Source organism: Lampetra planeri, unplaced genomic scaffold, assembly GCF_965212315.1.
Source record: "Lampetra planeri unplaced genomic scaffold, kcLamPlan1.2.h2 scaffold_1093, whole genome shotgun sequence".
Taxonomy (NCBI): Eukaryota; Metazoa; Chordata; class Hyperoartia; order Petromyzontiformes; family Petromyzontidae; genus Lampetra; species Lampetra planeri.
The window spans coordinates 18,617-33,416 of record NW_027613803.1 but is presented as its reverse complement, the minus strand read 5'-3'; the positions used below and the strand labels follow the sequence as shown (position 1 = coordinate 33,416).

Here is a 14,800-nt window from a genome sequence, read left to right as displayed (position 1 = left end):
GGGGAAGAAGAAGAGAGGTGATGCAGGTGTTTGTTTTGTCAAATGGGTCCTGAAGAGAGATGTCACGATTATGGATTTTCCTGGTGCGATTCTTGTCAAGGAAATTATCATGATTAACACAATTTTCACCTTTGCTGTTCACTCTGTGTGTGTGTTTGTGAAGTTATGGTGACGTTCCTTGTTTGTGGTGTTAAATATTACTTCATTACCTAGATATTGGAGCAGAGGGCTGAAAAGTGAAGTGATCTCATGTTTATCATGTGCTGCATTGCTGGCTCAACTACTTCCGCATCCCTGACGTAAATCACGTCACCACAAGTCTGTGACAACCACCGTTATTCAAATCCTCACGATACAATCGTCTGGACTTTCATTAATGGTGATGAATGAATAAATATGATAATCGTGGCATCCCTGGTCCTGAGTAGAGCTGAATGGAGTCATACCTGCTGGCGGAGGAGAAGCCGGGGCTCCCTCTCTCTGCCTCCCGCTCTCGCACCACGGAGCCAAACCTGTCCTCCTCGCTCCTGGAGTCGTCGTTCTCCAGGGAAACCCGCCGGCGGTACTGAGCACTGCTCTCAATCTCACTGGCTAATCGAGCTGCTCTCACCTCACGCTGACGGAAGCCCTCAGACGTCCCCCTCTCCAGGGGCATGCTGCGAGAGGGAGACACGGAACCCGCAATGAGATCCAGGCGACCAGGACAGTCGCAGAAGAAGGAGCGTCAGCTGACTCACGTGTACATGGACAGGCTGGAGTCGTACGTGGACTTGACGCCATAAGCCTCTTCGTTAAACTTGAACATCTCGGTGGCGTCCCAGCCATTTGACTGGAAATAAACATGAAGGATGTCAGGAAACACAACAATCACAATACTGACTAGAAAAGCACTGGGACAGCTCCCCTCCTCCGCCAAGCAGCTCATTTCCACCCATATTGTGATTTCCAGTCAATATTATTCAGTTGATCTACTCTAATAAATTCCTTGATCATCAAATCACACCTTTGTCACAATCATCAGCAACTTTAGCAACACAGACCATGCACGCTTCATGTTCAGTTGTTAAACAAAAAACCCCTCCATACTCGTGTTGGGTTTGAACCCCCAACATTGCTGTTAACAGCCAGACAGCCTAACCACTGCCCCACAGAGACAGTTATATACCACCATGCTGAAAATGTTGCTATCTCACTATGATAAAGAATTATTCAAAAAAACTCCCGACTCCAGATGCTTCCAGAACACGACCAACGTTTGATCATTTGTTCCTGGCCCCATTATCAGATTTCCTGACAAATTTCAGAAAATCCATTCATAACTTTTGGAGTTGTTTTGCTAACAGACAGACAGACAAATGTGGGTGAAAACATAACCTCCTTGGTGGAGGTAATAACAGCACAATGACAAGTTGTTTGCCGTCCAATAAAAAGACTGTGTGTGTGTGTTTCCTCACTGCGTCTGACTCCAGTTCGTAGTTTTCACCACTTTCATCTCCATCCCACCTCTGCAGAACCTTTTCTTTGTGCTCACCATTGAGACGTGATGAGCTGATGGCTGCATCCGTAAATGTGTCTACAAACACACACACACACACACACACACACACACACACACACACACACACACACACACACACACACACACACACACACACACACACACACACACACACACACACACACACACACACACACACACACACGGGTTGCAGTTCAACGCCATCATCAACCTTCTCCAAAGTTGATGGAAACATCCGGATACATCTGATTCCTTTCAATACCTCGGACAGCAAAGTTGAGGTCCACGTCGTGGCAGGTCATGGTCACCAGGTCGGCGGGGCTGAAGATCATCGTCTCTGTAATGTCTTCAAACCTGGGCAGAGAGGACTGGCCGCCGCCGCCGCCGCCTCCTTCCTCTCCTCCTCCTCCACCATCATCACCATCACTCCGCTTGTGAACGGCGTCCACAGCCAGCTCACACTGCCGGCGCACAGATACACGGGTCAATCACACAGTCCTGACAGAATCTCCATTGAAGGAGCTATTTACCAGTGACAGACCTGTGAGCTCAGAGTCTTGAAGATTCCTTCGTACACTGCTCCATTCTTCACCCTTACATCACAGGTGGAGCCCTGAAAGCAGCAGTGAACACGTCTGAAATCTGTCTGGACCACTGGGAAGAAGACGGATGAAACACTCACCACTACTGCTGTGAGGAAATGAAGCATCCGTGCATTGTTGTAGACACCTTCAAATACCTGCAATAAAATATAAGTATTATTGTCTTATTACAGAACACTTGTGCTGTTTATCATTTAGACCAAGGACAAGACATTCATACAATAACTGACATGAAAGGCGACACTGGTTTATATTTCAGCAGCTCTGATACTCGTTGCTAATGATAACTTGGATACGTTTGTATGTCAGCTGATGGTGAACACACATTAACTGGAGATGTTGTATGGACAATCAATTACAAAGTGTGTTTTGATCATTCCTGTGTCTCTGGACTGACTCACAAAGAAAAACTGTCTGTTGTTTGTAGGAGCCACTAGTATTCCATATTCAATACTGTTATTTTCCGCTTATGCTTTTATCGTAGTAAGTCTACAGGTGGGTCACATGGATTAAGGTGATGACGTCAAACAACAGGGTGAGCTGGTTGCCGTACGTTTGTTAACCAATAAATGAACATTTTGCGCAGATCACGGAACGATGACTGCGAACGATACATTTCAACTCAACATTCATAGATCAAATAAATGTATTTGTTGCATCTCAGTCGTCAGATGAATTTGAAGTCGCTACACTATTCTTTATCAAAATCAATACATTAATCAATATTTTATTGTTCATTGTACTGCAGTAGAATGAAGTTGTGAATAACTTTCAGGTCGAACAGTGGATGTGGAGACAGATGAAAAGAATAAGACAGCAGATAAGCACAGTATTTTTTGCAACCTGTATATTTCAAGTGATTCTTCTTCGTTTCCCTCTTCCCTCTCAATCAATTATTAATTTCAATTCCAATAAGTGAAATTAATAATTGATTTAACTGAAACTCAGCAATCAATGTTTTCTTTGTCTTTCTCATGTGTTTCTCAGAAGAGCGATGGACCAGATGAGATTCATGACTATTTACAGCTGCTCCTCATTGTCTCCACATCAACCCGTCGCTACTCACCAGGCTGCTGACAGGAGACTGGGTCTGTGATGGAGGCTTCATTGTGGTCCTGGTCCTGAACACACAAACAACAATCAGATGGGATGAGAGCTAACAAACTACGGCAGCTTATGACACAATAACAACACCACGTTCTGCTCATATTAGTCAAACACAGCTAACTTCATCTCAGCGGCCTCTGGGTAAAACAGGGGAAAGCCGGGGAATGTGTGTGACAGTCGAACAGTGACATCTGCTTGCTAGCTAGCTCGGTCAGCTAACGGGTCCAACGGAGCATGGACAGAGACTCGAACGAACCGCTAGAAATGTAGAAACGTCGGCGTCGACATTTAAAACTGACAGGTGAGCAGGTCTTAGCTTATAATTTGTACTTTTTAGTCATGTGCATCCCCGTTCCTCCCGTTTCGTCGTCCCGGTGAGGAGCCTCACGGTTTGACAGGCCGAGCACGAAACGCCGCTGAAAAACAACAACAAACACAGGGATTGGTGCGTTTGATTCATCACCGCGACAGCCAGGCGGTTATTGCGTGTGCGGGGGGGGTAGGGTGGGGCGGGAAGGCGCGCCTCCGCATCGCTTAGAATTGCATGATTTTTGATTTAATGTGCACCGCATAGTAAACACATATTACTGTCAGGTGTGAAATTACAATTCCAGTCCCGTGGGTAGTCTGTGTGTATTTGTGTTACGGTTTATATAATAATCAATCGGGCGAAGCCGAGAGGATTCAACGAATGTACCGATGATCACGCCCACCCGCTAAAGGACAGTCAACGCTGATTGGTCCATTGCTCGGCCGAACCTTTTGTCTCATTGGTTATCTCGAATATCAATCATGACTATCACAGGCGGGGTACAGTGGCCCTGAGAGCTCAATTTCCTGCAAATCCCGAAAAAAAATGCAAATATGACAAATATTTCATCAATTTTAAGCATTTATAATAAAGTGCGCTGCAAATATTCGCAAACACACTGCAAGTACGGAGGCTCATACAGGACAATTACTGACATACTGTTAAAGACATCAAACCAAAATGTGTACATTGGAAATAGTTGTTTTAGAATACTTATTTGTGGCGATTTCTAAATGCTGCACTTGTCACCCATTTTTTTCTAGCCAACTGCATGTATTTGCAGTTCTGAGCCCCTGGCAGAGTAAATAGTAAATGTCAGTGATGATTCATGTGCTTGAGTGCAACTGGCTTGCCTCAGCCTGTGTTACTGAAAAATCCAGGGGTTTTATCTTCCATCTAGGTTCGGTGCAGCCCTCTTAACGTCAATGACCTTCCTCTGCTGTTCCACGGCTTTCCAAAGACTTATTTATTTGACATAGAAGGGCCTCTCGATGTGACTTTGACCACAGCTGTCACCACAAACTGATCCCGAAAGTCAAGAAATTAAGTCGAATTTCTGTGTGTTCGCAAATAGAAAACTGAATTTAAATGTTACAAAATTGAGCACAGCAAGTTAGCATGATGGTCTTGGATAAGTCTCAGTTTGTGCAGCCAGCCAACAGAAGCGATAATTTATACAGAAAGTGTTGAGCTAATGGTCATATAGGAATGTCGACACAAACAGGGGTCTAATTAAGTGGCCGTCTTTGAGTCTCACTCACACATATTTTGTAGATTAAGGAACAGACAACAAGAAGCATGTTTCACTATATTTATATTATATCATTATCATTAAATTCAATGTAGTACCTGAAACTACCCACACAGGGTGAACAGACGCCACTGCCCTGCCCTCAACACACGGTCCCAGCAAAGAGAGAAGAGACAGAGAAAGGCACAAAGAGTTTTAAAACTGAGACAGACACAGAACATTATGAACAGGGGAAGAAGAAGGGAAGAAGGGAAAAAGATGCATATAGACAAATACATGAGCAAAGAAAAGGCTGATAGAAACGAAGGGGGTTGTTTTGTGGCACTTAAAGAAACAAGCAAGTGCTAAAAACTGAACCGATGAATGACAACAAGCGGGCCGATGACAATACAAACACAGAAAGGCACAAATAGAAAAAGTAGGTATTCTCATTGACATTTGCTGCTAAATCGTACATTTTTCACCCTTGGTGAGTGGAGGCTGAGGAGCAGGAGGAGACAGTGTGAAAGAGCGACTGCAAAACGCAAATCATACTATTATTTAAAAAAACAAAACAAAAAACAAAGGCACAGACATTTCAACTTAACTACAAGATCGAAGTTGAACAACAGTGAAACGTACATGGATTACAAAATAAAAATGGTTTTAAAACCAACAAATAAAATTAATACTATTATTCTGAGCGCCATCAGTATTATTATTGGTAGAATCTCTCCAGCTCAGTGTGTTGAAGTCAATGAGAGAGAGAGAGATTGCTGAGAGATGGTGCTGAGTGTGACTGAGGTAAGTATTTCTGCCTGCTCACTTTCACGACCCAATACACAACACACCCCTGTGTGTCCGTCAAACCAAACTCCATTCAAACGACTCACACTTTTTCTACAAGAGTGTGGAGTCTAGTTCATGAAAAATATGTTTTTTTTTTGTGGTTTCTGTTGTGAGCAAGAAAAAAAATGTTTGGAGGTTTTTTTGTTTATTGGGGAGGACGTTGTAATAAGGCACCGTTTATAAAGGGTTTGCTAGTAAGTGAAAGCTTCATAATGGAACATTTGCTACTGATTTATAGGTTGGTTATAGATCAGAGGTTTGAACATCTAAATGAACAATATCAACAATCAAATAGACAGAGGTTTGAACATCTAAATGAACAATATCAACAATCAAAACAGAGCGGATTTAAATTATATATGAGGGAGTTTAATAGTGAAAACTGTGTTTGAAGAGATTTTTTTCTTTCTGGAGGGATTGTGGGATGTGAAGCGCTGAGATGCTTGATAAACCAAAATCCATTGTTAAATTACATTCAATCCATCAACTGTGTTTTGTGGAAATTCACATTTCATACTGGTTCGTGGTGTTGTTCTTTCCTATCACACATTCTGTTGTAGTGGCGTGACGACGGTGAGGTTTTACAATGTGACGTTCAGCGGTTAGATACGCTAGATACTCAGCACCAGACTGGAGAGAAAAACATACTCAGTAATTCTGGACCCGATGTCCTCTCGCAGGAGTCAGTTGATGGTAAACGTCCCAGTGGGACAGACAGTATGTCGTGAGAAACTTCATTGCATTGTTCGAACATTCAAGCGATCTGTAAGAGATAGAAAGTACAGTTCCAGCATGAGTCGGTTGGGATTTGGCTGCTACGTGTTTCAATGGAGGCTGCTTTGACGTATCCGGACCAGTGTGTGTGATGTATTGGGTGTTGAGTGTTTTGGCTAGCGTGAGCTGATGTGGCAGGACCGCTGAGGTATGAGGGGTCTGCTGGCTTCACAGGTGCTCGCCACTGTTCATCTGCGCATACCGGAGGAGTACCTGCAAAACAAAGCTTATTGGACTAAAATATAAAAATCAAGGTACTGCTGCTCGTTAGTGTTGTAAAGCTGCTCTCACTCAACGTCCCTCTCTTTCGATTTAGTGTTAGTACTTTTACACCTCCTCCTCCTCCTCCTCGCCTCCACCGCGCTAACAAAATAAAAATACTGGTTATGAATGGCTATGATGTACACCGCCTCATTCAATCTCACTTTTGCTTGCTCGCTTGCACACAGACACATGCACGCACGCGCACACGCACGCACACACACGCACACACACACACACACACGCACACACGCACACACACACACACACACACACACACAGCCCCTCCAGCTTGTCCCTTCATCAGAAGAACGAGTACTGGTTGTCGATGGCTCGAGGGGCCCTCGCTCCTTCCCGTTCTTCTCCCTCCACAGCTTCCAGTTGGCGGAGAGGAGTGTCCCTGTCCCTCTCTTCCCAGTCTTCCACTCCTCCTCCACTACCACCACTTCCTACTCCACTTCCTCCTCCACTTGCTGCTGCTGCTCCTGCCACTCCCGCCACTGCTCCACCCAGCTCCATCTCGCTCGCTCGCTCCTGAGGGGGTGTCGGGGGTGGGGGGGCGACCAGGTGGCAAAGGAGGCGGCTGAGGAGGGCTACGGGGTCTGCTGGTCAAGTCTGGACAGAGGAGATATATGGGAGAAGAGAGGCGGAGAAGAAGAGGGGAAACGAGAGAAAACATGTCAGTAAAGGGTGGAGGAGGACAGTGTGAGGGGATGGAGTGACAGCGCAGTCGTAGGAAGGAAAAAAATGTACGATGGGGGAGAGAAGTAGAAGGAAATGAACAGTGAGCGGCATGTGAGGTGGAAGACGTCTGCAGTCATGGAGTCCATGGGAGTCATGGAGGGAGTCGATTCGACACGCGCGGCGCGCACGCACACACACACACACACACACACACACACTGAATTCAGTAAGGTCAGCAACAGCCAATAAGTGTGTGTGTGTGCGCGCTCGAGCAGTTTGGACCGGCAAAGACAATCCACATCTACTGTAGGAACGTCTGAAGCTAACATGTCTGTCTTGACACAAATCCTTTGAACCAATCACCTCATTCTCACACTCAGGCACAAACTCTCTCTCTGCCGGGTCCGGTCGCACTTACACACAGTCAGAGATGGGGGTTGATGGAGAGTCAGGATGGCGCGTGGTGATGACATCACAGACCGTAGGCCGGCTGCCTGCCCTGTCCCGGCCTGCAAGGGATGAGTCAACGGCACAACAAACAACAACAGAGAGGTCAGAACAATGGTGGGGGGGCAGTAGCCCAGTGGACGATGGAGGTGCGTGTCACTATCCAGGGTGAGTGTATCGTTAGCAATCTATCAATGGAGTGTGTATCGCTGGTGAAGTTGGACCATGAAACATCTGTCAGAGAAGTTTCTCGCTGGTGTGCCGCATTCACCCGCTCATACCTGGCTGTCGAATGGCAGCAGCGCCCACAAAGCTGATGAGCGTGACGTCGGACGCACCGCCGGATTCCAGCGGGATGGGATGCACCCGGAAGTGCTCCAGCATGTCAAAGATGGACTGGAACCAAAGGTGCTGCACACGGCACTGGCCATCCTCGTTCAGGGACAGGCGTAGGTGCTGGTGGGGAGAGAGTGACTCAAATTAACAAAAAGAGTGAGCGAGCAGATGTTGATGACGCTGAAAAGAAATGGAATGAGTTCAATTTTTTTGGCTGCAGCATCTGCACGGATGAAATGTGACGCCAGGATCAAGGTTTTACACCTGACCGAGCTGATAAATCTGATAAAGTTTGTTAACCACTGTATGCATTTCTTTTCTCGTTTGGTGTTCAATCATTTGTTTTTTACTCATTTATCTCAATAAATTGGTTTGTAGATTTATTTTTAGTTGATTTTTTTTACACTATGTAGATAATACGTGAAAATACTCACTCAGACATCGAAGATATCTTTTACTAATGCATGCAAATATATATATATATACATACATAAATATATATATAATAACAAATACGCATCATAAATAAAACTAATATATATTAATATTAAATAAATAGTTTTGCATTGTGTGTCTCACTTTATTCGCCGAAATTTGTATATTTTAGATAAATATTTTAAACAAATAATTAAAAGTTAATTTAGCTTATTTTATTCTTTTCTATTCTTGGTCGAAGGTGCTGTAAATAAGAAATTTCCCTCTGGGATAAATTAGAGCAAATTAAAGTATTTCTGATTTACAATCATAAATAAATAAATAGATAGATAGATAGATAGATAGATAGATAGATAGATAGATAAATAAATAAATTAAATAAATACTACATGTCGGCTTAGTTATGTACATTTAGGTTATTAAACTTACAGGGTTTAAAGATTCCATGATGGTCAGTGATTGTTTTGTTTGAATGCAACATTTCATTTCTTGGTTTTGGTTTTATCGCCTGCAGCTTAGAGAGTAGGACTCTCTTTCCTGCTTTGGAGTTCACCTATGCCATCAATAAAAAGAATAATTAAATAAAATACAAAAGCCAATATAGATGTCTTAATAAAGTCAAACTCAAACAAACTGGTGTTGAGACTCACCTTGGCCTTTCCCTGGAAGTTAAAGGTGAGGACATACTCTCCACGTCGCGTCTCGCTCTGGCGAACCAGGAAGACGCCGTGACTCGCCGGGCCACCAGCCAACACTAGCTGCGCAGCTTTAAGACGTGACAAGGTGCCGTGAAACCACTGACACTCACTGAGCGGGTGCTCCACTGCCTCCGCAGACGTCACCTCTGAAAACAGGAAGGAGCCTGCAGGGGCCCGGGCATAAGATAATTTAATGCAATGCTAATGCTAATTTATTCTCTGGCGCTGCAGATAGAAGATATATTTAAAAATGTCAGAAGTTAAATTGTCTATATGGAAGTTCTGTCATTGATCTCTGAATTAAAAACAGCATGGAACAAACTGTCACGACAGCTTTTTCAACAGTGGTCTGCTCAGAAAGGCTTCCACCTGTGGCTTCTGGCGTCTCTGCAAATGGTGTGCCGAGGCTAGCTCCGCCTCCTCCAAGAATCCGGTCCGTCTGGTTCGTCTAGCGGGGCTCGAGGTGGTAACTCAGGTGGGAGAGGCTCTGTGAGAGGCAAGGAGCCTCCGATACCCCCATAGCACACTGACAGAGGGGAACCGAAGCAGAAGATGGCGGGTTACTTCAGGTTGAAGGTGTTGAAGCGCCACATGTCCTCACACATGCACTTATCTCAGGGGCATGATGAGACTTTTATGATGACAGGTTGAGGGTTGATGTTTAAACTGATTAAAAAAGTGAAACATTTTTATATATACATTCATCACACACAGATGATCTCTTACTAGTGTATTTACTTTCATTTAGATGATTATAGTATACATATAATTATAATAATTTTGCAACATATCCTTTTGTGTGTGACGAATATATACTCACACACACAAGCATACACCTCATATTTCAATTGGCTTCTGGTTGCTTCTGAGAAAAATTAATTTTGAAAAAGAGAAAAGAAGTTGCATCCAGAGTTGCACGCACGTGCACACGCGCACATACACATAACACACACCTTGTGAAAGTCGGTCCACTATCTCAGGCGTCCCACTGATGTCCAACGGTCCTGCACACACACCATCAGGATCTTCCTGTTCACTGTGGGATAGACAAAAGGAAGTGAGGACACCTGCATCCTGTGACACAACAAATACCACTGCAGATTCATGCTGCTGTTTGCAGCTGGTCCTCGCCTCAGACAGATGCCGTTCCGAATGTCACTCAGCCAGGCTCTCATTTGAACGGCATCGCGAGTTTCAATCACGTACTGCGCCAACCCGTCCAGCTGACAGGAAGCACAATAAGAGAACAACACGTGATTTATCTGTCATCGTTCTGTTAGAGAAATTAGAAAAAATTAGAATTAGAAAAAAAATTAAAAGGACACAGCGACTGATTACCTGCAGCAGAAAGGTGTTCTCCTTGTCAGGGACCTCCAGTGCCGTTGTGCTCCTCACATCCACGATGGAGCAGCAGGGGACCGTCAGCCGGGGCTTCGACGACTAAGCAGAATCAATCAATAAATGATAGACAGACAGACACAAAAGTTTGTAAAACAAATAACGATTAATATCTGCTCAGTGCTGAATCCATCTCCTCTAACATAAACCAATGACACTCACTGATGATCTGTACAAATCGCATCTGCTTCAGAAATGTTCCAGTAATACTTTATTTATTACTATATTCCTGTTTCTAATACAGGCTTAAAATCAACAAGGACTTTTTAAAAAGTTACAGAAATCCTCAACATAGTAGGTCGGAAACATTTCCTGGAAGTGGAACAACCCTCAACAAGTTTTACTTACTTTTGGTGGGATGAAGAATTCCAAATAGTACTCTGATCCCCGCTCCCCGCCTTCTCTGTCATGCTCTCTGAGGACCAGGCGACATTTATGCCAGCGCCCACCCCTCCAGGGCACATTCCCACTGTTCGCCAGAGGCTGTATCGCACTGGCCTGGGCTGCGGCAGATGAACCAGAGGCAGTGTTGTTGTTGTCCGTCCCGTGATGCAGGAGACCAAACGAGAAGCCAGAAAACCCATGACCACCACTTAACTCGTCAGTTGACGAGCTAACGCTCACCCCTCCCTCCCGCACCAGCCGCCCCACCTTCCTCAGAGGTCCCATGGCAGCAGCAGCGGCACTGCTAGGTGGCAACATGGAGGTGGTGGTATGAGACCCGGTAGCGTTTGTGGGGAGGACAGGAGGAGGGGATCGCGACAGTCTGAGTTTCTCCAGGCGGTGGCTCCACTTCTCTTTCTCGCTGCCTTCGCCATTGCTCCGGCGCCGGTCTCGAGCAGCTTCCGACAGAGACAGCGAGGTGGCGCTGCTTGAAGACGAAGGGGGCAGAGAGGAAGAGGATGAGTGAGGGAGGGAGAGAGGCATGGACAGGGACACGGGCATGGACGATGTGGGGGTAGTGGGCTGTGTGGCAGAGTTCCTCTTCGAGGTTGAAATCAAGGTGGCGTCCTGCATCCCATGGTGTAGCTGTAGCTGGAGGGCAGCTGGCTCTGGCCCGAGTCACTGGAGGAGCTTCTCCAGTGCAGGATGCCTCGGACGCTCCCCCGAACGCTACGGCCGACGCTGCGCAGAGAAAAGCGCTTCTTCAGTTTGTTTTTGGAGGAGTTGGGTGTGCTGTCGCCTTTGGATCCTGGAGGGGGAGTGACAGAGAAGGTGGTGGGAGTCGGGGGAGTGTGGTCCAGGTCTGCGCCATCCACCTCTGAAGTCTCAGCGTCACGCTCCTCTACCTCGATGTCTTCCCCGACAGAAGCCACTCCAAGCCAGCTGTCCTCCTCCTCCTCAACCGGTGCTTCCCCATTCCCAGGAGCAACCATGGCTCCTCGTTCTTCACGCCTCCCGTTATTCCCCCCCACTGAGGAGCAACAAGATGATGACGACGATGGAGGCAGGACTTGGCTGTGGGCATACGAATCTTGAAACCTGTCTCCGCGGTTCTCCAACACAAGCCGCGTCGGTGCAGGTTTGGACGCAGGCCGTCCCATGTTTGACGGCAGACACAAAGGGATAGCTCCCCCAGATGCTGATAAGGGTGAGACCACCTCCTCTTCCAAGGACGTAGCGTCTGATTGTGGGGCCCAGCTCACCATTTCCTCCCTCACAGAAGTGCAGCTTGGTGGGAGCGCCCCCTCCAACTCACTCTGGAAGTGACGAATAAAGCGGTCGGTGAAGCGTCGGCAGAAGGCAGCAGCTGAATCAGGGGAGTAGTGTGGGTTCTCCTGCAGGAAAGCCCGGAAATGTCGTGCAAAGTCACCTGCTGCGACACGGGCGTGGAGCTCACAGAATTCAGTCCAACTGAGACAAGGTGAGGGGGATGGCGTGGGAGTGTCTGACAGGGAGGATGGGTGAGCCTGGGACGCTGGGCTCACCAAAGGTGGAAGTGGGGGAGGCCGGGCAGATAGGGGCAGCAAAGAGGGGGACGGGGGCGATGGAGATGGTGAGGGAGGTAAGGGGGAGGAGTTTGCCACCCGAGGACTAGGTGGGGGTTAAAAGAGAGCCGTTCATTCTCCTGAATGGCCAGCAGCAATGTTTTGGCGTGATGGTCAAATCACTTCAAATTCACAACAGAGAGCTGATGTGATTGCACAGCTGACTGGGAGCAATCACGGAACATCGGTCATTTACACAAGAGTGTGAACAGCTTTGGACTCATTTAAACAGAGAAGAGACTTAAGATGACAAAGTTGTGCACCCAAACATGATGGGCTGAGAAAGAGGTTGAAGAGCACAGAGCAGAATGTTTTCCCTACATTATTTGGTGAATTTAAATACTTGTTCATTTCAACAAGAAAACACAAGTTGTCCAGACACAGGAGGAGGTGAAATTCACAAGCTCTTCTCCGGCTTCCAGATATCCAGGGAAGCAAGACCACATCCTGCAAACACAGAGATGTGTTCAACGTTCGTTTGTAACACATTATTTGAAGTGAATACATGGACATGTTAGGAACCGGCGAAACCCAAACTAACACTACAGCTATAAGTGATCAGTTTTCTCTATCAACATACTATAAACATACTCAGTCATGTACAAACACCACAGTATATGAACTATTACCACATTTTTTACAGTGTCAACTATTTACCTTTATGTTAATAATAAAAATATGTGTGGCTAGTGAGGCTGACATTTGCTGACTAGCAGACATATTCCATACAAAGACATGAATATGGATAGTGTTCTTATCACCATAGGAGCAACATGTCTTCTAGAATCTCCAATTAAATCTCTTGATGAATTAACTTAACGTGATAAACCTCCTGTGGAACTAAGTTCTTGTTCAGTGCCTAGATGTTTAACTTGATTAAATCAAACCTGATAATGTCACGCACCTAAACCCTACAAACATGTTCTCTTTTATTGCAGTTTATCTTGTTTTCACGAGCAGTGAAAGTTTCATTGTACAAATTACAGTATAATGATAATAAACTATTCTATTCTTTGATAATTCTATTATTTCATTTATGCCGTTAACTCAATTTCTTGTTCCATCACTAGTCTGTTCCTGTTTCGTATCTATATTCACTTGAGCAACATGGTGCTGAAATACACAGCACAGTTAGCACATTTCTTTGATAGAAATAGAACAAATACACCTCAATGTAACGATGAGAAATAGTGATTAGAATCATCATTATTTAACGATGTTGCCTGGGTAGAATGATTGTCGTAGGTTTCCTTGTTAACTAGCCAGCAATGTGAGTCTTGCTAATTTCTTCTTTCCTAAAAGACGTGTAACATTAGCTAGCTAACAATAGCTATCTGACGTTCACTCCTCTCCTCCTCGCCTGGCACTAAAAATAAACGTCTTCAATGGGAGACACGTTTTGGTTTCGTTGCTATCGGCTCTTACAACCTGTCGCTGAAGTGACCACAAGTGAATCATCTCACAGCTAGCTAGCACGAAAGATTCTCTGCGGGCTAAGCTAATTGTTAGCCAGTTAGCTAGCTATTAATAAACCTGCTAGCTTGGCTATCAATACTGCTTAACAAGAACGTAATAATGTTTTATCCACCTGACTATCACTGCCCAGCGCCTCCGTCCACGTTGTCTGGGGTAACTAGTCAACCACACAACATCCGTCCGGTCGACATAACGGGAAAATCACGTTCGTAGACGTTGTTATTGTTGCTAAGTAAGAATATTGCAATGCTTTTTGCCTTGGACCCGTTTTACTCACGCTGCGACGTGTTCTCGCGATAGTTGGTGCGGCAGTCGGCTGGCTGCAACGTTGGGTGTTTCTCGACAATTTGAGAACCAGAGATGGATGATTAAAACTGAGCCAGTTCTGACACAACCAGAAATACTAGAACGGTTCCAGTTCTGCACTGTTCAGTTATTTTTTGACAGACCAATATTACCATTCAGACATTCAGACAAAATGACGACTCAAATCTACTTTCCTTCATGTTGTTACATTTTTGGTCATTAAACTGATATAATTACAAATAAAAAAGACAGAACAGAACATGTTAAACATTTGTAATGTTTATGGAGAAAATGTCATTCTTCTGTTGCTCCAATGTATTGAGATTTTTTTCTGTGAAGCTGCACTGGAGAACAAATAGGTGATTCTTTTCGAAGTGAC

The 14,800-nt window shown here is 45.2% G+C and overlaps 1 protein-coding gene across 1 annotated transcript; it reads right to left on the bottom strand.

Moving 5' to 3' along the window:
- Positions 1-6,956: 6,956 nt before the first annotated feature.
- Positions 6,957-12,715, bottom strand: LOC144738622 (uncharacterized). The gene is given in 13 exon segments (XM_078621624.1): positions 6,957-7,105; positions 7,163-7,211; positions 7,213-7,268; positions 8,066-8,240; positions 9,206-9,417; positions 9,623-9,689; positions 9,691-9,779; positions 10,207-10,289; positions 10,385-10,476; positions 10,592-10,693; positions 11,000-11,673; positions 11,676-12,693; positions 12,695-12,715. Coding segments are annotated over 13 exon segments (2,787 nt in total).
- Between the last annotated feature and the right edge of the window lie 2,085 nt (positions 12,716-14,800).